Genomic DNA, 26,013 nt, shown 5'->3' with positions numbered 1-26,013 from the left:
GTAAAGTCTCGTACTCTGCAATTATCTGTTATATCTTGGAAACCATGGGATAAGGAACTCTCTTGTAGCTGGGATGCTGTTCGAAAGGTTCATATTGTTATAGAAGTGGATGCTACAAAACATGCTATTATTCAGTGTTCACTGTACAGCCCACGCGTAGTAAGCCAGAAATTTTTTAATGAACCAGACCCATCACACCATGCACGCGCCGAAATCCGTCTTCTACGTGTTTAAGTGTTCATCGTCGCTACTTCCTCAGCGACCCTAGCTCTCCATTGAAGAACATGCTCAACTGTAGTGTCCTGATCATCCTCACTCTGAGCACTCTCGCTACCAACCGCATCATTTGCCTGTACATCGTCGGTGGGCTGAGAAGTATTAGGTATGTGTTCAACATCTGGGTTTGCACTAAGCTTGGCAATCCTCCCCCCGCATGCATCCATCCACTGTTCAAGTGTCTGCTGTTCTCGTTAGCCGGTCTTCACACTTCAAATAAACATACGTACTGCTCGTAACAAACGAATGCCATCTCTGTAGCGATCAAGGGAAGTAAAACGAGGATTCGGCACACTTTGGGGGAACGTTTCAATGAAGATTTGGATAAACCCTCGCCACCACGTCTCGGAGCGGCCGTCATATATCGCGTATATACAACCCAGGTGGTATTTTTCAAGCAGCCGCTGTTTGGGCAAGTCGAGGTGAGTGGGGTCATACTACAGCTGATGAGCACCGGCAGGTTCTAGGGTTATGGGCGAGAAGAGCGTACCACTATAGTGCGGGTTATCAGTTCATGCATGGCTCTGAGATACGTGTTAGTGGTAACATCATGAAAGCCAAAAAAGGATTCGTACTGAGTAGATGGCAAAAGGCAGTGGAACGGTACTGGAAGAAAGGCAGGAAGGGGCACGAGAAGTGCCAACTTATATGCGTGATCGAGTCCGTGGGAAAGGACGGATGACAAGGATCGTAGTCGCACTGGACTGGCAAGCCTCCTCCCTAAAAAGGAGGATTGCGAGGGAGTTGTGCTGGAACCACACAGGGTTGCCGTAGATAAACCAAATTCTGTCTGTCGTCTATGGTAAACAAGTTGTTGTAATCCTTCAGTTACTTTTATATAACGAGATGCCTGCCAAAGGCAGGACCTTGGACTCGGTGAGGCTACAAATGCTGAATGGGATGAGGGTGCTGCATCATGAACGTACATTCCAGTGTGGGGGCCGAGCCATTGCTGATACATGTAATAAACAAGGTACCTTAGGACTGAAATGCCAGGCAGCAGTTCAAAGGATGATAAGGTGAGACAATCAGACGAAAGAACGAAAGTGGTAAGATTGTGCTATTCCATCACAGTAGCATTCTGTCAACTTCTTTCCTCCTTGCATGGCACCTCCTACAAAATATCTCACACCAGAAGCAAAGCGCCGGTCAGTATGCGAGAAAAGCAAGCGCTACTATGACAGGTATGTCTTTAGTATATTCTAGCTATATAAACTGGACTAATATGATGTGCAATTGATGAGAAATAAGCAGCAAATCCGACTCCGGCGCAAAGCTGCTTATTATTCTACTGCTTCACGAGAAAGATGGTACAGCTTAAACAGTACATATTTAATCACCCTCACCTTCTTACAGCTCCGAGAACTTATCCCCCACGATGAACGTTAAGCCCAGTCAAAGGCGTGTTACCAAAGTCGGGAAGACTAATGCGCTGGAAATTCGAACGAGGTAGGGACTTCATGTGGATGATATCCGTGGAAAGTATTTAACGGTGCATGTACAGGAGCAAATCCCTAAATCACCAGTCCAATGCCTTAACTTCATCTATCAAGGCTGTGCCAGTAGCGCCACTACCATTGCCTGCTGACGTGTTCCCTAAACTGGGCGCAGAGGCAAAGGTTCTTCAAGATAGATTCGAGGCCTTCATTCAGAGCATGTCTATCCATGAATACATTGAGTTGCTCTTGAAAGCTTATTTCAAGTCTACCTCACAATGCCAGGGGCAGATCGACGTCTTTGTAGAGCCTCTACATGATCTCTACGAGCTCCGAGACTCGTATGCGGAGGTACTAGCTAAATCTAGTGAAGTTGAGGGCTCGAGTGCAAGGCATCGCAAGCTAGCACAAGCAGGTGTGCCTATCAAAAAGGTTATCGAGTGGGTTGAGGATATTTGGTGTTGTGCTATTGATGGTCCAGGGTCCTTGCGGCAATCATACAACATGAAACGATTAGCATGGCAAAGGGATAATAGTAATTAATTGTCGTTGCTACAGAAAGCGAGGTCTTTATTATTGTACTTCGATTGTAAATCATCAAGACTTTCCATCGCTGCACATAGTATATCTTCAAGCCAAGTTACCAATTGGTGGATGGGTTTCAACACGTTCTGTACCCGCTCCATCTCTTTCCCCACTCCTGCAACATTCAAAACGACGTGTTCGTATTCATGTCCAGACTCTTTGAGATGGGAAAGTCGAGCGATAGCAGTCTCAATCGGCCTTCTGCATCCTCTGGGTCGTGAAGGTTCAAAAGTGCTAACATAGTCATGATAGACCTTGTCAGCAAAACGTCGTGGAGAGCTCTCCGTCAACATATTGAACCGCTGTCCTAACCGTTCTAGTTGATCGAGTGCTTCTGCGATATCCGAGCTGCGCCTAAAGATAATGTCTGTTATTGAGCTCCCAAAAAGGACGTATGTAGGTGACGTACTGCATATGCGTTTCTCCTGAGTTAACCTCAACGTCAATGTTACGCGCTGCCCGGCAGATTAAAGGTTCTAGCTGGCTAAAGGCAGATGTGGGGTAAGAACAAGGGAAACAGGGTATAACGCCACACACCTTTTTTGCTTTCTTGACTTGCCAGCGGCATGATATGTCTCACGTCGATGCTGGTTGATGGCATGGCGATTTCTGGTAAAGGACGAGCTTCAGCCTTCAAACCATGCTCCATAATTTATGTTTCTTACTTCTGATAACTTCGTCGACTGCTGGCATTATGAGCAGTGCGATGTTCCTCCTCTGTTCGTCGTGAAACCATGACGGATGACTGGAATGAGGGTCCGAAATAGAAAGTTGGAACAGCTGGTCAGGGAACTACTACGTACCGACAGGTGAATGCAGGCTTGCTTTAGGAAATGTTTCGGAAATGTTTACCGTGGACAGAGACAGCTGTGGAATGCGGGAGGTGGGGTTCGAGACTGTACAGAGTTAGCCTGAGAACGTGTGCATTGCTGTAAAAAAGTGGCCGTGGATCGGAGGAGATGGCATTGGGAATGTGTGCATTGCCATGAAAAAAAGGCCGTGGATCGCAGGAGTGACGTCAGAAATGTGCAAAGCAACCTCAAAATCTGTGCATTATTGTAAAAGTAGCTGCGGATCACAGGATGTGGCATCAAAGGACCGTACAAAGGCAGCCCGAGAATCTGTGCAATGTCGTAAAAAGTAGTAGCTATGGCTGACAGGTGTTCCACTGTGTGCATTGCAGTGGAGGTGATTTTCCGGGACTGTACAAAGTCAGATCAAGAAACTGTTCGTTGGAAGAGGTCAACCAAACACTTATAAGAGCAGATTCCAGCAGAAAAAATGGACCAGATTCCTGCCCACAGCGTTTAACTATTCGTTAGGACAGGTGCGTAGTTTCGGATATACGGTGGTAAGGTCTCTTATTCATGTCATCAGAAATGCCAATGGGATGTCGAGCGCACAGAGATTTCTTGAGGCTGTACCTGCCCGAGTATTACAGGGTGAAGTCTGTTGCGAAGCAGCAACCTAGGCTCTTCGCACAGTTCCAGTCCCGCATGTGGACACTTTGGATGAGACGTTGGCACCCGGAGATGCAGCCTCCCGATCCTGAGGACGCCAAGGCCGTTGAAGACTGGATGAAATATCGTCAAAGAGTGAGTACCTCCGGCATAGCACAAATGACACGGACTTATAATAACAATATTTCTATTAGATTCTCTGCAAGATCATTCGGACCATGTCGTATTGGATTCCCTTCTACGTCGCAGATCTCAAAAAGAAGAAACTAGCCTTAGAGGAGGCAAAGGCCCATTCATCCACTGAAGACGACGAAGCTTTAGTAGACCAGATATCAGTAAGACGAAGTCACAGAGTACCGAGGCCAACAAAGCGTCCTGATGGTAGCTTTCAGTAGTTCACACGTCCACGCGGTCGCGTTGTATTGCGTTGTGTACCAAAGTCTTTCATCTCTCCACTTGTAATACACTGCCACCTTCTACTGTCCTACTTTGCTCCAGTGTGTATATCGTCCCTCGTGGAGTTCCCTAAGTTCCACAAGGTCAACCCATTCACATGCTTCCTTGAAATGAGATCCATATGCTCTGCTTTGTTCCAGAGGTCTGCGAACTAGTATTTAATGCAAACTGTATGGTCTTTTTCCTTACACCCCTCCACTCTCCACACGAAAGATGTGGAAATACAATCCCAAGAAGCATGGAAAAAATGGACCTGCACGGGACATCACCATCCATGATTATGCAGAAAATCAACCGTCTGCTCCTGCTGTCGATCAATATCAACACACCCATTTCAGCATGAGGGAAAAGGAAGGACCGACTGGTGTACGTGTTTGCCCTAGCGTGCGCAATAGCTCACTTGTTGTCCCTTCTCTTGGGTCCCAACACCCCGAAACGGACAAGCACTTGTACCCTTCTATTGAGGAATTATCTTCGACATCTTTTTTAGATCCAGATTATGCTCCTCCATCTGCTGAAATCCAAGGTAGCGGCGAAGAGGAAGAATGTGATACTCGGGCCCCCAGGCCACTCGGTGTACGTTGATTTTCTGTCAATATGTTGTTTTCCTAGTCTCACAAACAGTATTCGCCAGGATCATCCACTCTTTGTTTGGTCTCAGCTACGTTCAGAGTTTCTTGACGAGATCCTAAAGCTTGACGCTTTCGAAACCGATGACAGCAGCGTATGTGAGGCTTGCAACATTAACTCGGGGTCATACCGCTGTCTCAATTGTGTGGATACTCGACGTCTATGTCAGACTTGCATTGTTGCGGAGCATCAGGGTTTGCCCTTGCATAAGATTGAGGTACGTGTTAAGGATCAATGGATTTTATGATTTTTGATGAGTTGTGTGTACTAGGAGTGGCAGTCATCATTCTTCCGCAAAACGACTCTTGCCAAACTGGGGCTTAATTTTGATCTGGGACATGAATGGGGGACGCCATGTCTCTTTCCCTCGATTGTTTCTGATTTTGTGGTTGTTGACATGAATGGCATCCACACTGTTAATATGGCATTTTGCAATTGTACTCAGGGTATCCCACAGCGTGTTCAGCTGCTTTGTCATCGACTTTTTCCCGTGACAACAATCTACCCACATACTGCATTTACATTTGGCATACTTCACTTCTTCCAGCTGCTGTCTTTCATGTCCAAGGTATCCGCATATGAATTCTATCACACGCTGGTTCGATTGACTGATAATTCTGGGCTGCAACCACCTCCAGTAAGGTTCTCGATTATCAACAAATATATGAGATTACTTAACAAAAATTAGGACCGCTATGAATCTTTTCTTCGAGTTATGCGAGAGTGGCGTCATATTCGTGCTTTGAAGCGATTTGGGCGTGGACATGAGACAGGAGGTGTAGAAGGTACCAAGCAGGGCGAACTCGCTCTCCGTTGCCCTGCGTGTCCTCAGCCAAGCATTAATTTACCTCTGGGCTGGATCAAGAATCTGTGCGTCCCAAAAGTTCATTTTACATGATTGTCCTAAAACTTACTCTTTTCAAGAACTACCCGGTGGTTGTACCGCTTGTTTCTAGCGGTAGATGCGAATTTCCGACTTCGTCGACTGAATGTCTCGAGCGACCAATCTGATCCAGGACTCAATCTCGGATATGCTTACTTCGTCGAGGAAGGTGCTTTTCGGGGTCACCTTGATTCCTTTGCCAAGGTCATTCCCGAGGAAGAAAAGAGTACGTGTAATAATCACGACGCTGTCAAGCTCGCAAATAGTCGGGCTGGACATGGTGCAGCAGCAACGGGAGTTGGGGCCGTAGTCTGTGGGCGCCATGATATGAAACGTCCGTTATCGGTTGGAGATCTTCAAAAGGGCGAAAGGTATGGATTTCACAAGAACTCATGTTCAGTTCTGATTATATGGCAGATACCTTAATATGGATTATTTCATCTTGTCAACGTTAACGGACGATGCACCTCCAGACTTGGTAATATCATATGACATCGCATGTCAATGGCACAAAAACTTCTTTACTCGAATGTCCAGATATCCCGAAGCGTTACGACTTTCACAACCGGAGCAGAACATACTTTACCTCGTGCCGAAATTCCATCTACCCGCCCATATTTTGAAATGCCGCGACAATTTCTCCTTCAATTTCTCCGCCAAAGTTGGTCGTACCGATGGTGAGGCTCCTGAGCGTGGTTGGGCTGCTACCAATGCTTTAGCAGCGAGTACAAAAGAGATGGGGCCTGGTGCTCGCAGAGACACTTTAGATGACCATTTTGGAGATTATAACTGGAGGAAGATCGTCATTCTAGGTAGGCATGATTCTTTTATAGCCGACCTCGGGAATGCTAATGATTTGATTATCAGCGGATATGCTTTGTACTCGGCTGAAGGAGGCAGTCAGAGCTCGTCTTGAGCATGTTGTAGAGTTCGTTGGTTATGAGGATGCTTTGCGTGTTGAGCATTCAGAATCTGTCAACTCTTGGAGACAAATGGTCCTTGTATGGGAAGGTGATCGAAGCCGGCCGAATCCCTTCTCGCCCACCTTGCGCCGTAGGTCTACCTGCATAATCATTAACATCTATTTTCATTAATAACATTCTAGCTATGACTGAAAACGCTGTGCGTCTGGAGCTCGCGAGAGAAGAAAAGAACATTTCTTCTGTCGAAATTCACCATGATGTTAGTCCCAGCGAGTTTATGGCACAGGGATTACAGCTAGAAGAGGCCCAGTCAGTTTCAGTATGACTTGAGGTGATGCCGTTGCTGACAACCTCGGACAGGGTACGGTTGCAACGTGATATCGACACTCTTGGTCCGCATTCAACCGATTTACAACGCTCCAAGGTGCAAGCCCAGGCGAACCGTATCCAGCGTAAAATCGAAGCATGGATCGATGTGCAGAAGGTATACATGCCTAAAACAGCACTACTCCGTGCGCGAGATGACGACCGCCGTGCTGTTGGAAAGGATATCCAGCCGTCGAAGGTTCCCCTCTATCTCCCTTCCACGGCACTCAGGCTGAATGCTATTGATCTGACGACGCAGAAGGCCATCATCGATGATGAGCGGCGTCTGCGTCTTGCTCAGGCCAATGATACCTTAGCCCTGCTGCGTGACCATCTTCTCTTAAAGTCCTATCTCACGACGTGGCGGCAACGATTTTCATGAGGACAGCACCATGGTACTAAAGCAAACACCTTAATCCATCGAGTAAATGAAAAGATTGCGGCTGACGTTGCTAGGTACCAACGAATCTACGCGGCGATAGAGACCTTGTCTGCGAAGTTAAATCGGTTTGAATGGCAGGGTATCCTCCAACCTCTGAAAGAGGAGCACGTTCGAGGTCTTGATCAGTACAACGAATCATCTTCAGAGGGTCATCGCAATCTAGCGTGGATTTGGAAAACTAATCTTCAAGGCGGACAGAAAGGCCTCCAGGAAGGTAGGTGGCTATACACCTACATCTGATGCCATGATTTTCACTGAGACATCCTTTGATAGCGTTGCGAATTGAGTGGTGCAAGTCTCGGGCTCGAGCCCAGCGGTGGCAAGAAGAATGCGAACTGCTGATTGAGGAGCTCCGTCGTGTTCGGGTCACATTTGCATACTATACGCAGCTGTGGATTAAGCGCGCAGAGTTTAGATCGCTCGCTGGTGCAAAAGCTTATGCTTTCAGGCAAGCGGCTTTGTGGAGTGAGCTTCATAAGGATGCAGAAGCGAAGTGGCTCGACGTTGAGGCCACTCTGGAATTGAATTCGTCTCAGCATGATGTAGCGACTACAGATCTCGATAACCGTACCACAAGTACTTAGTCTACATGGTACCAAAGTTAGTTCACGATAGACATTTATATCCAGCAGCTAAATATCAATGTCAAATATGATAGGACTGTAGGAAGGTACGATAACGCGAGGATGACCAAAAACATAACTAATCTTTCGGAATTCACGAGTGATGATGTCCTCCAAGTCATCTAGTTGCTGAATAACCATCCCGTAATCCCAGCCATATGGAGCGCGTTGGTGGTACAGCCACAACTGCTTGAGACCCATAATATAAAGCGTAAAAATTTCCTGTTGCTCGAGGTTTAACAAAGGCATCAAGAAAGGACAGGCGACGTACGATTTTTCGTTGTTCTTCATCTGCTACCCGTTCCTCTTCCATTAACATATCGGCTTCATCTTCCGGCCACGCAGTAAAATATTCCTCGCAAAGTCCTTCGAAAAAAGGCAACACAGTGTGTGCAAGTACCGCCTGTTCGAAGGCTGGTCCATACTCTGCGAGCCAGAGTCGCTGCTCCGCAGAATAGTACATTCGTACGGCGTATTCATGCTTTGAGGATGCTGAAAAGACGCCAATAATGTTGCTATTCGAAAAGTCATAAGATAAGGATACGAATACCAAGGAAATCGACTTACAGGGAACCATCCCCAATCCTATTATACTGATGATAATGGAAGAGGTCACCGGTACGAGCAAGAGACGACATGATGCTTTGACGGATTTAGCAGATGGAGGGTGCACTGTTGTTGGCATGTGAGTAGACAGAATCTATTTAAATGAAGCAGAATACCCATTATGAAGCCGACTTTACAAACAGAGGAATGTGTGCATTCGAAAGGTCAACGTGTACGTTGCCGTAGTCACATGCTCTTTCCAATGTGTGCATTGTCGTAGAATCGGCTGCGCTATCAGCCTGCCATACACAGCGAAGAAGTACGTAATCATAGGTTCTCTCGAATGTGTGCATTGCCGTAGAGTCAAATTAGTATGCCCAGAAGAAGCGTGCTAGACTTTTCGCTTATTGAAGCCGCGAGTACAGGTGGGGCAGGGGGCAGGTAGCAGGCTAGAGATCGGTGTATCAATTTCTACCCCGATAGATTTGCATAGTTGGCGTGATGTAGAATCCTAAGAGCCCAGTAGTCATCTGAGTCTGCAACTCTGCATAAAATGGCATAGATCTACGGTCGGAAACGGTCCAGTACCAATTGAAGTATAACAAAGAAAGAATGCAGGATTAACGTGCCAGTTAAGTGCTCCGCTACGGGTAAATCAGTGAACGAAGAAATTGAGAACCGTTGAATTACATATTTTAAGAAGCGCCAGTGGTACAGCCACGCAAAATGTCAAAGAGCCAAGATCTGGACATTAATTTGATTTTGAGATCCAATCACATTGTATCATCACAGATCTATACCTAAAGTGAAAGGAAGGGCGCAGAGTCGGGCGACGACGAGCGAGGTGGCGGGCGGAATTGATATCTGAAGCGTGGGAAATAGCTCCCGGGAATGTGCAAAGCCGTGATTTGATTATGAGGCCACGTGTATGTCAATGTGTGCATTGATAGACGGAGAGCAACTACCGGAAAACGTGTGCATTGGCTTGCACTGCAGTTACTGGGCAAACGTGTGCAATATGGACGCTATGGACTCGAGACACGCCGGATGGACCAATGCATGCCGAGTGTAAGGATGATGGGAAGTATGAGACTGAGCTACTGACCAGGTTTCACAAGCAGCTGCAGTCTACGGAGGACATGATGTTCCATGTGTTTGAGGCACTGAAGAGCATGCGGAATCGGGTGTCGACCAACCCAGTGGACAAAGTTGCGGGACTGGCATATGTCATGGTGTCCGAGGCAATACCGGCATACTATGAGAGCCAGTCTCTCGAGGACGCATGGACAGCACTCGTCAATTCAATGTTGAATAAATGTCGAGGGCAGCTGTTCTACTTCTATCCTGAACCGGGAAATGCAGGCAAAAAATGGAGGCCATCGTGGGACCAGCTTATGTCCAAGCCTCTGCCCACAGATGGATACTCCAGCACTGTCGGGATTGCCGAGATTGATCGGGATGAGACAGGGGATGAAGACACGTGTGACGCGTGCTGCATTGAAAAGGGGGTGGTGCGGGGGTTGCAAGGGAGTGATCGACGTGGAGAGTTGATTGTAAAAGACAAGGGTGGGATAGAACATGGATTCGAGGTCACTGCCACCCACACATACCCGATACCTGATGACACTTACACACTGATTGATTCCTGCAGTGAATATGTGAGGCTACACAATGTTTGGGTTGTTGGGCAAAGCCTGCCAGGGGGAAAGTTTGAGAAAGTGTCGGTGTTGGAACTTTCTCGTCAAGAACACTGCAGGTTAAACGATCTGGATATTACTGAACAACATCAATATATTCTTATCTGAGCAAGTACTCATTGTGTAGTAGCTCTTCTTAACTTGAGGAGCCATCATGCATATCTGGACCTATCTCCCAAGTCTGCGGTCTCTTCGTACCGTGCTTTTTTCAAACCCAAGTCTGTTTCCCCTCAAAAACTCCTTTTTGTTTGATGTTCCCCCGGTTTTGCGGACGACGAGGTGATGTATGTAACGTGGTGGATAGCGAGTTAGTCCTCGGACTTGGTGATCGTCGCTGGTAAGGCCTTTCTTCGGCATTGTACAGCGTTTCAATGATATCTCGTCTTTAGCGTGATCATCTCTACTCGCTAGCTTGGGATAGAGTTTCATTCATACGTCAAGTACAGTCATGCCGTGCACTTAAATTGTAAGTCTATATTGCTTGTCTCTTCGGAAATCTAATCAATATATGTCCACTAGCCTTCGACGCTGGAACAGTGGATGCCTCAGGATAAGCACGAAGAGGGACTGCTAATCATCTCACAGTAATTTACATGCATGTAGAGCATGTACTTAGTACACCAGGAATTTAACGATACTCTTGACTCGCATAATTTACCGTGGACTACGAAAGAAGGATATATTCTGTATTCAGAGGACAAGATAGACTGGGGAAAAGGATTTGTACGGGTAGTGTGCCGAGGATCCAGCCGGCCTGCACTCCCTAGCCCTTCGACTGCTCGTTCTTCCTATCCACGCTACACGCCGATTTAGCGCAACGGATAATCTCGCTGCGGGCTCGGTCGTTGCGAAAGGGATGCACATTAATGATTGTAGTTGAAAGGAATGAGGGGAGGATTCGAAGTACGTCTTGTTTTGACCATCTTCCGCACGCACGCAAACGACTCAGACCTGTTCCTCTCCCGAGCAAGACGCCAAACTCCGTTCTTTTCTCCAAGATGCATTTCGAAGCTCACGAAACGGGTATTGCTTTAGCGGGGACAGTCATGGTGGCAGAAGGGAGAGGGACCGTGGGTGGGCCGTAGTTGAAGACATCCGATGTTGCTGGATATTTCACCGATAGCTTGTCTACCGCCAGAATCGCCGAGTTTAATGTGGAAAGGGAGCAGCTGGTGGAGGCGAAGGACGGACAGGTTCTATATGATATTAAGATTGCAGACACCCACAATCCGCAATTTCTCATCCGAATGCGTCCCCCAGACGTAGATAGGTTAGACCCCACAACTAGTTTGCCGTGATGGGGAGCGAGTATTTCGTCGTTCGCTTGGTGCTGGTTGAGAAGGGGGTTAGGAGTGCTGAGAGGCCGTCGGAAAGGGATACGGGCCATTCATCCGTTCGGCAGTCCTGGCTTGATGTTGACGATTAGTCAGGAGGTTGTACGTCTTGCGGTGGGAGGAGTGTTGGAGCTTGCAATGGCAGGGTGTGCGTTTGCTGGGAGGGAGGATGTTGGGCTTCCGATGTTGGATATTTCACAATCGCCCGACATCGCCCCTTCCACACCTTGACCCTCGCCTTAACACAGCCTGTCTGTGTATCGGTGTTCGATGTCGATCCGCAAGGTGCTATCGATGCAGAGCTTTCATGCTTGTAGAAAGGGCGCGCAGCTGGCTGGTAGAGGTGGGAGTTGCATGTATGGGCGGAATCCAGAGATGCAAAGGGCTCGAAACACAATCCCCAACCCCCCACGCTCCAAACACGTCTCCCAATCTACCATAGCAAGATCATCAGAGTATTGGCCACAATTGGTTTCTGGCGTCCAACTGTGTTCCGTCTGTCTCTACGCGAGGTACTCATCTTGCCGTATCTGCACTCAAAAGATGGGTGAATTTTGGTTGCGTGGGCGCTGAGAGTAAAGATCAGACTAGAACGGCTGCACGGTGGAGGAAGATTTCGGGTGAGCAAGCGCTCGTGAAGATGTATCAATGCATCGCCCGGGTCTTACTGAGGATGGCGCAACGAAGGCTGCATTTGGATTGGACCTGAGCTAAATCCGTCAGTCTTGTTCTTGCCGGGGATCCTACCAGTTGTTGGTCATCGGTGTGGCTGGATGGCAACGAGTTCGCGATTTCGACCGTTCTGGTGATGCCGTAGTCGGAGCGTGAGAACATTTGAGCACGCCCTGTTGACTTTATCTCGATCCAGCTCCTTCGGGCCACGCCCTCCAGTCTGACGTGTTAGCTTTACTCCTCCTCTTCCTTCGCATCGATTGGATGTCCACAAGTCTACCCTTCTCAAGGACTCTCAAAACCGCGTCCCGACGTCCGAAACGTCCATCCTCAGCAGCCTTCGCGCCCTCACTCAAATCCGGCACTCCCTTTCCATGGTCACCCATCACTAGCACTAGCTATCGCGAGGTGCCACATCAAAACTGATTTCACTGTTAGTGATCCTTGTCCAGACTCGTCGTATTACGCATAATTAAATTCTTTTCAAGGAATACATTAAAGGGGATTTGGAATACAGACAAGTCGATGCACACGCGCAGGCACAATCTTCGAACGATTCACACCGGACCCTTTCTCAGCACAGCAATAGCGCCATTTCCTCTCTGGTTTATACCCGCACGCTCTCACAGAAACCAAAGACCGAATAGTGCAACTCACTACTGCTTGCATTGATTGTCCTTGGGCAGTTCTCGGGACAAAAGAGAATGTGGTCGTCAACCGGAGGTGACTGGACCTATAACCCGCGGACAACTCGCCAGTCTGTCGGTCAAAGAAGATTACCGACTATGGCGTCGAGGACGAGGCAATGTTGAATCCTGATATGGAGCGGAAGGATACGATAGGTCGGCATTGCCGTGGTTTTCAATGGAGAGCAACAACAGGAGAAGAACAAAGATCAGAGAGGACGACGTAGAGGGGCGGCAGAGTTGGCTTGAGGCCCTCGTCGTTACTGGTAACCGGCGAGTCCTCGAAATCTGCCAGTCCAAGGCCGAAAAGGACGTCATCTCCTCACACTTCATTGCCGTTTCCGAGTGCAGAGGCGGATGTTCTCAGACCGTTTTCCTCTGTGCTCTCCATCCTTGACTCCGAGTCGAACCTTCATGACTGCGCTGCGAGAACCAGCTCTTTGACTATCAGAGCTTCCGTATCACGACGAAAAAGCGCGACGTCATGATCTAGTGTAGCTCACGCGGAGCGACGCTGATGGGCGTGTCATCACTGAAGTACGGGATGAGGATCAAACGAAGGCACGCTCGTCCATCTTTCCCGTCTAACCACGTCTGGAGTGAGCTTTACCCTATTGCGCTTGATGAACCCATCGCTCTTCATGGCGAAGATGGTACGTTTGTTAAGTTGCATCTTGATTTTGGCGCTGACTATTGCTCTGATACTTAGACCAACGCTAAATGAACTGTCCAAGTATTGTGACGAAACTACCGGCGCTTCGATCTTGATGCGTTCAAATGTGTTTGGTACCAAAATTTGGCGGGCGACTCTCAAATATCACAGCAACAGATTACCGAACATCACCATTCCAAGAATCCCTATCCCCACTTTCGTCGTCCGAACCTTCTCTACGATCCCCACCGCATTAGAACCTGCATCAAGAACAAAAGCCGAGATCTTGTACTCGTCCACGAGACACGTTTTGTTGGGAAGAGATCGTAAGATGCATGTGTTTGCAGCATGGCTTGCTGTTGACCTCTGTGTTGGCCGGTGTTGTTGGCATGGGCGAAGGATTCACTTACATCTTTGTTGGAGATATCTGTGACTGAGACAACAGATGACGTTGATGAGCAGAGCTGGTCAGAACAGAGAGTTCTGGAGCTCGTAGAGAGGGTTGTACTTCCAAGTTCCAGAGCTCATCGACGAATCAGAAGGACTCTTCCATTTCGACACTTCGTCCCGCCGACCTTGCGAGCAGTCCATCGGAGCTAGGCAAACAAGTAATACCAAGTAACGCACGATGCCTGCGACGAGAAGATCCTCGACTGGCTGGAAAGTATCCCATCCAAGTTTTCGTGCACTTGCGAAAAGAGACCGTAATAACGGCGACATTTCTGAGGGAGATGACGATGGATGAAGAGGCGATTACTCAGTTCGCCAAAACTGACGGGTGCTATACTTGTGGGAATTTCTGACCCAGAAGCCAACAACATCACGAAACTCAACCTTCACGATCTTCTTCCTGTTGGTGTCGGGCTGGTATGTCGTGCATGGAAGATCGTTCCCTGGTGGATCTGTTTGTCGATGGATCTGTTCAGGTAGTCGTGTGTACTGCGAGGCGTCAATCCGCTAAAGAATCTCTTTCCCCTCTTCAGTCACCCGAACTTTCTCTCACGTTAGAACTCGTGTCAAGAACAAAGGCGGAAATGTTGTACTCGTCCAACACACACCTTCCCGGGTTGCAAGACGCTTGTATCTGTAACATGTGCAGAGACCTCCTCGACCTGAACACTCGCAAATGTGTGTTTAGGCTGTTTGGGACAGAGATTCTCCTATGAAGCAGGTGCCGCACTTTGAGCCAGAGTTGAGCCAGAGGCTGGTATCGAATCGGTGTATGATATTATGGAAATGGAGGACGACAAGCATCTGGTGCTCTTGCAACTGTCCCACGCGCAGACGTAAGCATTTCCGTGCAGTTGCTATTAACATGTCCTCATCTCATTTTACAGGCAAGACGTTGCTACGTTCGTCAACTCTTATGCCCGACGCTCGATGTTTGTTGGCGGGGACTACACAGCGGGAGCCCCGATAATCCTCCAAGTCGCTCTCACCCGGGACATCGACAAAGATGACGAAGAAGGCGACCAGACAGTAATTGCGCTATTCTACCCAGGTCCCAGTTCCTCCCTTGTTTAATTTCGATGAATATATAAAGAACTACTAGTACCTTGTAGCATATCATAGTTTGGGTTTTTGGCCTTTATACCTGACAACGGCTACATGAGCTTCTTGTAAGAGAAGTGAACTTTGCCACCTCCAAATATGCACGGTAGCTACTCCAGTAAAGGAGAGCTACTATGCAATATATACTCGCTCAAATAAGAATATATTGACCCCAATCAGTAATACACAGACCCCCTAACCTGTAATATTCTTCATCAGGAATTTCCAGCACTGACACCTTCTCAAACTTTCCCCCTGGCAGACTTCGCCCAACAACCCAACCATAGCGTGGAAAGGTAAGTTCAGTGGAGGCAGAGATCAGTGTGTAGGTGTCTTCAGGTATCGAGTATGTGTGGGTGGCCATGATCTCAAATCGATGTTCTATCCCACCCTCATCCTTAACAATCAACTCTCCATGTCGATCACTCCCTTCCACAACAGCCAACCCCCGCACCGACCCCTTTTCAATACAGACCACATCCGAACACCAGTCTTCATTCCCTGTCTCATCGCAATAAAGCTGAATGTTGGGAGCAAAATCATATTCAGGCAGAGACTTCATCATAACCTGGTCCCATGATGGCCTCCATTTTGTGCCTGCATTTCCCGGTTCAGGACACAAGAAAAACAACTGCCCCTGACACATCACATCCACCGAATTCATGAGTGCTACCCATGCCTCCTCAAGAGACTGGCTCTCATGGTATGCTGGTATCATCTCAGACCCCATGAGAAATGCCAGTCCTGCAACTTTGTCCACTGGGTTTGTTGACACCCGTTTCTGCATGCTCTTCAGCACTGCACACACATCACCATATGAAATGCCCTTCATAGACTGCAGCTGCTTGTGAAACCTGGCTAGTAGCTCAGTCTCATATTCCCCATCCTTATCTTCAGCATGCAGTGGTCCATCTGGTGTGTCCCCTGCAATCACCCTCTTGTCTCCAATCTCTTCTAGTGTCCAAGCACGTCTAAACCAACTCCGGTCACTATCCAAGTCACCCTCCTTCAAACTCAAAGGCTGACCCAGCCCACTCAAGTAACACACCACATTCCAGGATGTATGATATACTGCTCCAATAGTGGGCACATCCAGCTCCCACTCTTCCATGCGCATATCCTCTGATTCCTCCCCCAGTCCACCCTCCTGTCTCAAACAGAGAACATCCAGCCAAACATACCCCCCATCAAGATTGAGCATCTCAATGCAGATGAGGTTGAGATTGGTGTCTTTCGGAATGGGAACTGGCCATTCATATCTGTTGATGGGTGTCCACTCATTGACATGATCCTTCTCATCCATCCATGCATGTGAGATTGGCCGAAGCTGGTCCATCCAGTTGCCGTCATTGGGGATTCCTGTGCACCACCATGGCACCACCCGATTGCTATACAGATCCCACACTATTACGATTTTGCGCTCTATCTTATCTTATCCGCTCTCTCATAATCTCGCTATGCTAATTCTCCGGACTTGATCGCATTCTACCATGCAGGTTCAGTACGATTACCGTACCGTTGCAGACACTTGTAGTATATTTAGCACGACCCAAACTGTATTTAAGTAGCTCGACTGCAGGTCTTAAACCTCAGTCTCGAACTAAAGTTTATTCACCTGATAACTTAGTCTGAACTCACTCTCGCTCAACTAAGCGATAGCTCCCTTAACACAAACCTGCGGACAACATACAGCGCCTGACCGAAGTGCGAGTCACGCTGAGTTGTTTGATCTTGTTTGTGAAATCGGTTGCTAACAATTAGTTCGAGACTTTCTTACTCTTCAACAACGATGACATTGTCGAACAGTACCGAATGAACCCCATTGAACAATACCTCACCGACCTCTTTGGACTACAAGGCTTTGTTGCCATAGCCTATCTCACGTTCCTTTATGGATACGAGTACCGACGAAACCAGGAGCCAGTCTCCGAAGAAACTATCCCCGTCGAAGCCCCCAACCCGGAGGCTAGACGATCGAACACACCCCCTCCCGAATACATCGACGACAGACCTGAACCAATCATCCACTTCATCTTCATCAACGACGACGAGTGAATCACAGAGGACTCCGACACAGACGAGTCCAGTGAGTCCAACACCGAGGTGGAAGGATGGCCCACACAAAGAGGCCCAGTCGTTGAAGAAGAAGAAGAACGAGGAATCTACGAGCAAGGGATGGACCAGCGTATTCTCTCTCCCATTACCGAAGAAGAAGACGAAGGGGAAAGCGAGGGAAGTGATCCCTGGGACGCCCCTTCCCCAACCTCCACCGAAAACTCAGCCGCCAACCCTGGCTATGATTCAAACGGACAGCGCCTCTATCAAAGAGGGCTTAGACACCATCTGGGAGAAAGAGGAGAGGCTGAAGATGGAACTGGAAGCAGTTCAGATGAAGAAGGCAGCTATACAGAGGAGGACAGTAGCAGCGACGAGCTCCCAGGGCTGCGCAACGACTGGTCCCCCCCAAGGTTGGACTCAAGAGGAGAAACATGGGGCAACCACTACGCCCGCAGTGACTCCCCGAACGACGAAGGAAGTTATCTCCAGCTCGTCGCGTGTCCCAACACCCCAATCATCCTCAACGATAGGGCCGGGGAGGCCACTACCGAGCTCAACCACTGCGAGCCCACGTACGACGCCAACGCCAGCTGCGATGTATGCTGACGAACACAGGACTACGCCGACGCCTGGCTCATGTATGAAGGAATTGAACCCCCCTCCTCTGTTGCCCCATATGCAATTTACCCCCTCGCACCAGAACACTCCCTTGCAGCCCCCGTCCCCTACGTCGCACCCTGGGTATGGGATAGACCCCAAAGACCAGACTTCGATCAAGTCATACTCAGGGTCAACGAGTGGGCACGAATCATTCGAAACTGGAACCGTATCGTCACAGGAAGCACAGAGCCTTTCGAGCGAGTCCGACCAATCAAACTTAGAAGAAGGTGAAATTTACGAGAACCCTGGAATAGGGCGGACTTCGATTTACAGCAGCAGCATAGAGTCGGAGAATATGGAGAAGAGGACATCATCCCGGAATTCATGGAAGGATCTAGCTCGGGAGCCTACTGAGGCCGAGCTCTTCAATATGACTTATTTGGAAATGTTACGCTGGACAGAAAAGAAGTTACCATGCAAAATCTCATGGAACGGGTCGCCTCAGGGCAGATACTTTCAGAAGGAGAAGAATTCGCCAATCGGAAGTCAGGTGCTGTACAGAGAAATGATCTTCCATACCAACATTCTATGGAACCAAGTGCACCCAGACGATTACACAGACCCCGGAGAACGGTACCAGGTGCCAACCCCATCAGAAGCATCAAGTGGGAGTACGGTGGATCTAAGCCACCTATCCATTCTCAAAAGAACAGGGTATGTCGACCCTAGCCAGCTATTTGCAGCCGCAGGAACCCCAGGAAGCGCAGGTGCTGCAGCCGCAGTACCAGCCCAACCCGCAGTACCAGCCCCTGTGCCACAAGGCCCCTTGACCCCGCACCATAACCCCGCATTACGATCCTTACCACGACCCGCAGCAATCCCAATCCCCGCCGACCCTGTACAACCACCTAACACGCCGCCCCCATTCATTGTCGGAGTGGCAAACACGAACCCTTGGGGGCAGGTGAAACCACAGCTAGCGGAACCACCCGAGAAGTTCAAGGGGGAATCTAGCGACGTAGATCGGTTCCTCAACCAATGCGAGGATTACTTTAACGTATTCCCGCAGCAATTCACAATGAACGTGCATGGACAAAGCCCAAACCGGGTAGTATTTTGCACCTTCCGACTCACCGACAAAGCGTTACATTGGTGGAACCATGCAAGGGACGAGTACTATGATGAAACGTGCGGTTACCTGCGATACCCAGCATGGCAAACGTTCAGGCAAATAATCGAAGACCAATTCCGAACCGATGCGGAGGTAGAACTCAAACTACAGGAGTTCAAGCGAATCCGACAAAACACCTACAAATCGGCAAAGGAGTTCTTCTGAGACTTTGAGCGATTAGCAAAGGAGTCTGGGAAGCGCCACAACGAGGAGTATATGATCGAAATACTCAAACCCGCAATTCGAAAGAACATCAAAACGGCAATACACGCCACTGGAACTGCCTTACCACGCACGTATGCAGAATGGAAGTTCCGGGTAGAACAAATGGACTACAACTACCGTGTGGGATTAGCAGAAGACGCTGGCAGGAATCAAGGAGCACAGGGTCAACAGAACAAGGGAACAGGAAAAGCTGGAAGCTCCGGGAATTCCCAGGGTGATAAGAAAACGGGCACAGGAACCACGTACGGGGGGCAAGGACAACCGATGGAAATAGATCGATTACGCAAAGAAGGACGCTGCTTCCACTGCGGTCACAAGGGACACCGGAAGCAGGACAACAAGTGCCCCAAAGACGAAAGCACTTGGCTCGTCAAGCACCAGCCCAAGTTCTCTCATGCCCAAATACGTGCAATGTATCAACAAGTATTGAAAGACGAAGAAGGGGAAGCCTCCACATCGAAAATTGAGGAGGTAAAAGACGAGCCGACGGCATAAGCGACAAATGCGCATCGGCTAAGGACTTAATTTCATCTAGTGGTGCGTTCTCGAACCCCGCAGGTCGGACTAATAAATCGCTTGTAGTATCTCCGAACAATATCACAGTTTTCACGCAGTCACAAAATGAAATTAACAAGTCGCATAAAAGCAACAGTGTACAGGGGATTTCCACCGTGCTCGAAGAAGAACCCCACTCAAGATCCTTGGCCACCGGTGCGAAAGCACAAGCGGCGCATGCTGCGCAAGGCAGCGGGAAACACGGGATCAAGGTCAACATCGCTCCGTGGCGGGTAGGTACCAGCACAGAAAACGGAGGAAGAGCGGCCGAGCCAGTAGTGGGCGGGGATGCCTCCAGGCGGGAGAGGAACGATGCAGGACCCTGCCCGAAGGCGGAACGTACGCACCTGCCCTATGCGGCCAACTACCCCGACACGACGGAGCCGCAAGAGGGAACACGAATCCCCATCAAGAAAACCGCTGCCCCGCAAACAACAGTCAAGACGACCGGGGACATCATACAACCTCCCTCGATTACGGTGCATCTTCCTCCCTCGTCACTAACACATAATGGCACCGGGGGCTCGTGTTCCCCGGTGGGCGGGTCGGTGGGACCATTATGTGCTTCTACTACTTGTAATAAAAAGAACGTTTCCATCGAAGAAGTGCCCGATGAGGAAGACGACTACAGTTATCAACAAAGCCTTAAAACACAAGGGGAAGACCCGGTGATTCACACCGAGGAGTACCCAGAAGACTATGAGGTGACGGAGCTAGAAGAGGAATATTACAACGATAAGTGGGACAAAGGGTGGCTCAAACCGCACAGCGCTGAGTGGGTAAGACGGAAGATGAGACAAGAAAAGACAATGGAGGGAAAGCTCGCAACGCTCCGGATGTGGGTACACCCCAGACGTCTCATAGAAGTAGACGAGGACCTCGTACTGGACCTTATCGGCTCGACCAAAGAGACATACAAACAGCGGGAGCAGTGCCTACAAAACATGGAGGATCTACGCGTACCCCCACAGTATATTCAGGGAGGAAAAGGGAGGAGTGTCAACGTTCGCGTGCAGCTAGAAACCTTGGACACCGCTCAGGTGCGAGCGGTCGATGCTCTAGTAGACAGCGGATGCACCGGGAGTTGTATAAACCGAGCATTCGTACAAGAACACCAAATGAATGTGGTAAAATTACCCAAGGCTCAAGCAGTCTACAACGCAGATGGTAGCAGGAACAAAGGGGGAGACATCACCGAGATAGTGGAACTCCGAATGACCATCGGAGACCACCACGAGAAGATCGACCTAGCAGTCGTAGACCTAGGGAACGTACCCTTGTTTTTGGGACACGACTGGCTTAAACGACACAACCCCATCATAGACTGGAAAACGGGAGCCGTGACATTGGTCCGATGCTCGTGCCGCAAAATACCATTCGTACTACCAGATGAGGATCCAGAGCAAAGCTGGGGAGAGGAAGTAGAAGAAGGGGACCAAATCCTGATAATAGACTTTGAAGAAGCGTTCCATGTCCGAGCCATGGGAAGCAAGGCCAATGAACTAGCCGCCAAAGCAAACCAAGCCAAGAAAGCAAAAACGTTTGAGGAAATAGTTCCAGAAGCATACCGGGACTTCCAGGATGTATTCGCAAAGGAAAACTTTGATGAGCTACCGCCCCGTAAACCCTGGGACCACACAATCGAACTCACCCCCAATATGCAAGCAAGTCTAGACTGCAAGGTCTATCCCCTCAATCCAGCCGAACAAGAAGAGCTGGATAAATTCCTTGATGAAAACTTAGAATCAGGAAGGATTAGGCCATCCAAATCGCCCATGGCATCACTATTCTTTTTCGTGAAGAAAAAGGATGGAAAACTCCGACCCGTACAAGACTACCGAAAGCTGAACGAAATGACCATCAAGAACCGATACCCTCTCCCGCTCATCGGAGAACTGATGGATCAGCTTAAAGATGCTAAATACTTCACAAAGCTAGACGTACGGTGGGGATATAACAATGTGCGAATCAAAGGAGGAGACGAATGGAAGGCAGCCTTCCGAACCAATAGGGGACTGTTCAAACCAATGGTGATGTTCTTCGGACTCACCAACTCACCGGCCACCTTTCAATGGATGATGAACGACTTGTTTAAGGAGCAGATCGCAAGGGGAGACGTCACCGTGTATCTGGATGACATTCTGATCTGCACCAAAGACAAGGACAAGCATCAAGCGGTGGTACGAGAAGTTTTAACCATTCTACGTGCAAACAACCTGTTCCTAAAAGCGGAAAAATGCGAGTTCAAGGTATTGGAAACCGAATATCTCGGAGTAATCATCAGCCAGGGGTCGGTACGCATGGACCCCGTAAAAGTCAAAGGCATCACGGAGTGGCCGCAGCCCACCAAGAAACGAGAACTACAGTCGTTTCTGGGCTTCACAAACTTCTACCGAAGGTTCATCCAGGATTACAGCAAGCACATACGACCCCTAACGCAACTCATGGGGAAGACAGAGTGGAAGTGGGGAACAGCGCAAGAAAGCGCATTCCAAGAAATCAAAAGAAAGCTAGCAGAAGAAGTGGTACTAGCGATACCCACACGAACGGGGAAGTACCGCGTAGAAGCAGATGCAAGTGAAGGAGCGATAGGAGCAGTTCTGTCACAAGAACAAGAAGGAAGGTGGAGACCGGTAGCGTTCCTATCCAAAGCCTTAACAGTCACGGAACGGAACTACGAAATTTATGACAAAGAACTCCTGGCAATCATGTTGGCCCTCGAAGACTGGAGACACTATCTAATGGGTGCATATCAGGAATTTGAGATCTGGACAGATCACCAAAACCTGCAGTACTTCCGCAAGCCTCAAAAACTCAATCGAAGACAAGCACGATGGGTAACCGAGTTAGCGGAGTACCATTTCACGCTACATCACAAACCGGGGACGGCTAACAAGAAAGCCGACCTACTATCCAGGAGAGCGGACCATGATCAAGGAGGGGAAGACAATAAAGAAGTGATAATGCTCAAGCCAGAAATGTTCCGAGCATTAATCATGCCAGGAGAGGAGGAGATTCACAAATGCATTTGAACGGCGCTACGGGATATTACCAAGTGGGACAAGGGGATTGAAGCGTCCCTTCATCATCCCAGAGGGATAACTCAAGAAGACGGGCTGATGCATTACGATGGACGGCTATATGTGCCTCGAGACGCCAAACTACGAGGAGAACTAATCGCCATCCATCATGACCATATCACAGCTGGACATCCTGGGATCAAGAAAACCAAAGAGCTCGTACAGCGAGAATACTGGTGGCCAAAGCTCAAAAACGACATAGAAAGATACGTAAAAGGCTGCGAAGCCTGCCAACGCACCAAGACAAGCACTCAACGTCGAAGAGCACCCCTACACCCTCACGCCGTACCTTCCCGACCATGGGAGCATATCACGGTTGACATGATAGGAGAACTACCAGATTCCAATGGATACAATGCCATCCTCATGATTGTGGATCGCTTCTCTAAAGAAGTAATCCCGGTCCCCTGTTCCACCGAATTAACCTCGGCAGGGTGGGCCAAGATACTCAGAGATCACGTATGGGCCAAACACGGCATGCCCCAAAAGGTGATCTCTGATCGAGGACCTCAGTTCGTATCCAAATTCATGAAAGAGCTTTACGAGATGTTACACATACAAGGAAATCCGTCCACAGCCTATCACCCGCAGACAGATGGACAAACGGAGAGAGCAAACCAAGAGATTGAAAAATATCTCCGAATCTTCATCAATCATCGACAGAACGATTGGAGCGAGTGGTTACCACTTGCAGCCTTTCAGCACAACAACAGAAGACATTCGGCGACCGGGTACTCTCCATTTGAAATCAATCATGGACAAAAACCTCATCTCACACCACTCACGATCAAGGAAGGAACAAATCCAGCAGCATGGGAATTTGTGGCAGAAATACAAAAGATACACGAGCAGACCACTAAAGCCCTGGAGAAGGCAGCCGAGACCATGAAACGGCAGTACGACAAACATCAACGACAGGCAATAGAGTACCAACCCGGAGACAAAGTATGGTTGGACTCTACCAACTTATGTCTTCCTCGACCAATGAAAAAACTGGGAGACAAACAAGTTGGACCCTTCGAAGTACTATCCAAACATGGCGCATCAGCATACCAATTACGCCTTCCTCCATCCTGGAAGATCCATGATCGCTTCAATGAAAATCTCCTCACCCCGTATCACCCACCGGAGTTCCCAATTCAAGTACAGCCCACGGCTCCACCACCAGACCTCATAGACGGACAAGAACAATACGAAGTGGAAGAAATAGTAGACAGAAGAGAAAGGGCCCCTCGGGGAAGAGGAAGAAGACGAAGTACCGGAATCAAGTACCTCGTAAAATGGAAAGGATATCCGAGAGAGGAAAACTCCTGGGTGGACGAGCAAGATCTAGACAACACCAGAGATGCAATCGAAGACTTTGAACAAGTCTCATTCATTACACATCCACCCACAGACTGGTGGGAGGAAAGCGATGAATCCGACTCCTGGTCAGAAACAGAGTCGGTAACCGAATCCGAAGTTGATCATCCCTTGGTACAGGCAATACAAGAATACCTGGTAAAACCAAATGCACCATCGTTGGTAGGAGCCTATCTTCCAAAGCCAAACTATGTTGCAGTCGGGACGACTGCCTTAACAGGAGGGTAATATTACGATTTCGTGCTCTATCTTATCTTATCCGCTCTCTCGTAATCTCGCTATGCTAATTCTCCGGACTTGATCGCATTCTACCATGCGGGTTCAGTACGATTACCATACCGTTGCAGACACTTGTAGTATATTTAGCACGACCCAAACTGTATTTAAGTAGCTCGACTGCAGGTCTTAAACCTCAGTCTCGAACTAAAGTTTATTCACCCGATAACTTAGTCTGAACTCACTCTCGCTCAACTAAGCGATAGCTCCCTTAACACAAACCTGCGGACAACATACAGCGCCTGACCGAAGTGCAAGTCACGCTGAGTTGTTTGATCTTGTTTGTGAAATCGGTCGCTAACACACACACGCCGAGGCGGCAAGTGTGGCTTGATGATCTGGTTACCAACGAGTGCCTTTTGTCGCATCTCCCGGTCCTCCTCCTCCCATCTGCAAAGTTTAGCTTGTATAGTGCTCCAGTCATGGGTGTACCATATCCGGCGGAGAAGGCCTTATGCCGTGCCAAAGTCGTAGTTATTCGCAATGCATTCCGCAAGAAGGGAGAAGAGGGATGGAGTGTCCAAGGTGTGTGATGTTCCTAGTATGCTATTGAGTAGATCTAAGAGACACCAAACACCGAGGGTAGCGCAGAGAGTATCAGCAAGGTGGGATGATATCACGGGCTTTGTACCGGTGTACACCCGTTGCTTCGGAACAATGATCGACGATTCTGCCTGGCCTGTCTCGGCGAAGGCAGAGATCGTGACTTCGCGAAGAGAGATTTCCTGGAAGTGTTATCAGTTTCCCCTCTGCTTGTTTGCCGACTGACTTACCTCTGGAGGCCATCGTTCCTTGAGCATCACACCGCCAAAAAGCGATTGCTATAAGACCTTGGACGGCGCTAATGTCATCGTACTGGTTACTCGAAATGAGAGGTATCAATGATACATACTAGTTCCTATTTTCCAAGGTCAGGACGAGTATACAGTTAAGAGAGTGCTAAACGTCGTGTAATATGATGATGATGATGATGAAAAGCTGTTACTTCTAAGGAGGCAGTGTCGCAGGTCACAGCTTAAATTCAACTCCGGACTGATGCGAGGTCTTCGTGTGAACAGGATAGCAACATCTCGCGCTCATAAAGGCTGTACCACAAGGGACCGTTTGTTTTGGGAATGTTGGCTTGGAGATTGGAAACAAGTTTATTAAGGCAAGGATTGGTGCAATGAGGTCAAAAGCATGAATTTCGTCAAGGATGGCACGTATAGGTTTAATCATACCATAAGCGCTACTTCGAATAGGCGCGCTCTTTATGCCCATTGTACGAATGGGCAAGCGCCCAAGGATCCTGCTGAGCACGACCGGACAGACGCCGCAGAGGTATACTCTATCCATTCTCCGACCTATCTGCTCGGACCGTGGTCGTCCAGTTAGGCAACAACAAGACAGAAATACGAATTGAAGAACACGAACAAGTCAACATCCGCAGTTTAGCCAACACATTAGTACGCCGGACTAGCCATCTTGA

The 26,013-nt window shown here is 48.7% G+C and overlaps 6 protein-coding genes across 6 annotated transcripts; 3 read left to right on the top strand and 3 right to left on the bottom strand.

The window, feature by feature from the left end:
• Positions 1 to 2,251: 2,251 nt before the first annotated feature.
• Positions 2,252 to 3,033, bottom strand: EV420DRAFT_1652538 (uncharacterized protein; the record flags this gene model as incomplete). Its single annotated transcript, XM_060478660.1, has 4 exons — positions 2,252 to 2,651; positions 2,707 to 2,781; positions 2,835 to 2,906; positions 2,963 to 3,033. The coding sequence occupies 4 exons, from the start codon at positions 3,031 to 3,033 to the stop codon at positions 2,252 to 2,254; spliced, it is 618 nt and encodes a 205-aa protein (XP_060322251.1).
• Positions 3,034 to 3,664: 631 nt separating this feature from the next.
• Positions 3,665 to 8,041, top strand: EV420DRAFT_1672310 (uncharacterized protein; the record flags this gene model as incomplete). Its single annotated transcript, XM_060479086.1, has 14 exons — positions 3,665 to 3,892; positions 3,952 to 4,092; positions 4,427 to 4,789; positions 4,848 to 4,937; positions 5,013 to 5,060; positions 5,115 to 5,480; positions 5,532 to 5,713; positions 5,768 to 6,097; positions 6,144 to 6,538; positions 6,594 to 6,779; positions 6,832 to 6,958; positions 7,010 to 7,375; positions 7,472 to 7,671; positions 7,731 to 8,041. The coding sequence occupies 14 exons, from the start codon at positions 3,665 to 3,667 to the stop codon at positions 8,039 to 8,041; spliced, it is 3,333 nt and encodes a 1,110-aa protein (XP_060322250.1).
• Positions 7,987 to 9,079, bottom strand: EV420DRAFT_1770293 (uncharacterized protein). Its single transcript, XM_060481068.1, has 4 exons — positions 8,803 to 9,079; positions 8,648 to 8,752; positions 8,352 to 8,595; positions 7,987 to 8,302 (listed from the first exon to the last, which is right to left on the bottom strand). Exons 2-4 carry the CDS (start codon positions 8,716 to 8,718, stop codon positions 8,090 to 8,092), a joined length of 528 nt encoding a protein of 175 aa, XP_060322249.1. The 5' UTR covers positions 8,719 to 8,752; positions 8,803 to 9,079; the 3' UTR covers positions 7,987 to 8,089.
• Positions 9,080 to 9,587: 508 nt separating this feature from the next.
• On the top strand, positions 9,588 to 10,461 carry EV420DRAFT_238848 (uncharacterized protein). Its single transcript, XM_060481345.1, has one exon. The coding sequence runs from the start codon at positions 9,682 to 9,684 to the stop codon at positions 10,429 to 10,431; it is 750 nt and encodes a 249-aa protein (XP_060322248.1). The 5' UTR covers positions 9,588 to 9,681; the 3' UTR covers positions 10,432 to 10,461.
• A 3,947-nt stretch (positions 10,462 to 14,408) lies between these two features.
• On the top strand, positions 14,409 to 15,451 carry EV420DRAFT_1672302 (uncharacterized protein; the record flags this gene model as incomplete). Its single annotated transcript, XM_060479085.1, has 4 exons — positions 14,409 to 14,534; positions 14,594 to 14,808; positions 14,858 to 14,953; positions 15,005 to 15,451. 4 exons carry the CDS (start codon positions 14,409 to 14,411, stop codon positions 15,189 to 15,191), a joined length of 624 nt encoding a protein of 207 aa, XP_060322247.1. The 3' UTR covers positions 15,192 to 15,451.
• On the bottom strand, positions 15,370 to 16,623 carry EV420DRAFT_1281161 (uncharacterized protein; the record flags this gene model as incomplete). The annotated part of the gene is made up of 1 exon (XM_060468248.1): positions 15,370 to 16,623. A coding segment is annotated over one exon (1,254 nt), but the record flags the coding sequence as incomplete, so codon positions are not given.
• Between the last annotated feature and the right edge of the window lie 9,390 nt (positions 16,624 to 26,013).

The sequence above is a fragment of the Desarmillaria tabescens genome, assembly GCF_030435595.1.
Source record: "Desarmillaria tabescens strain CCBAS 213 chromosome Unknown EV420scaffold_127, whole genome shotgun sequence".
Lineage (NCBI taxonomy): Eukaryota > Fungi > Basidiomycota > Agaricomycetes > Agaricales > Physalacriaceae > Desarmillaria > Desarmillaria tabescens.
This window is presented reverse-complemented; position numbering and strand designations above follow the sequence as displayed.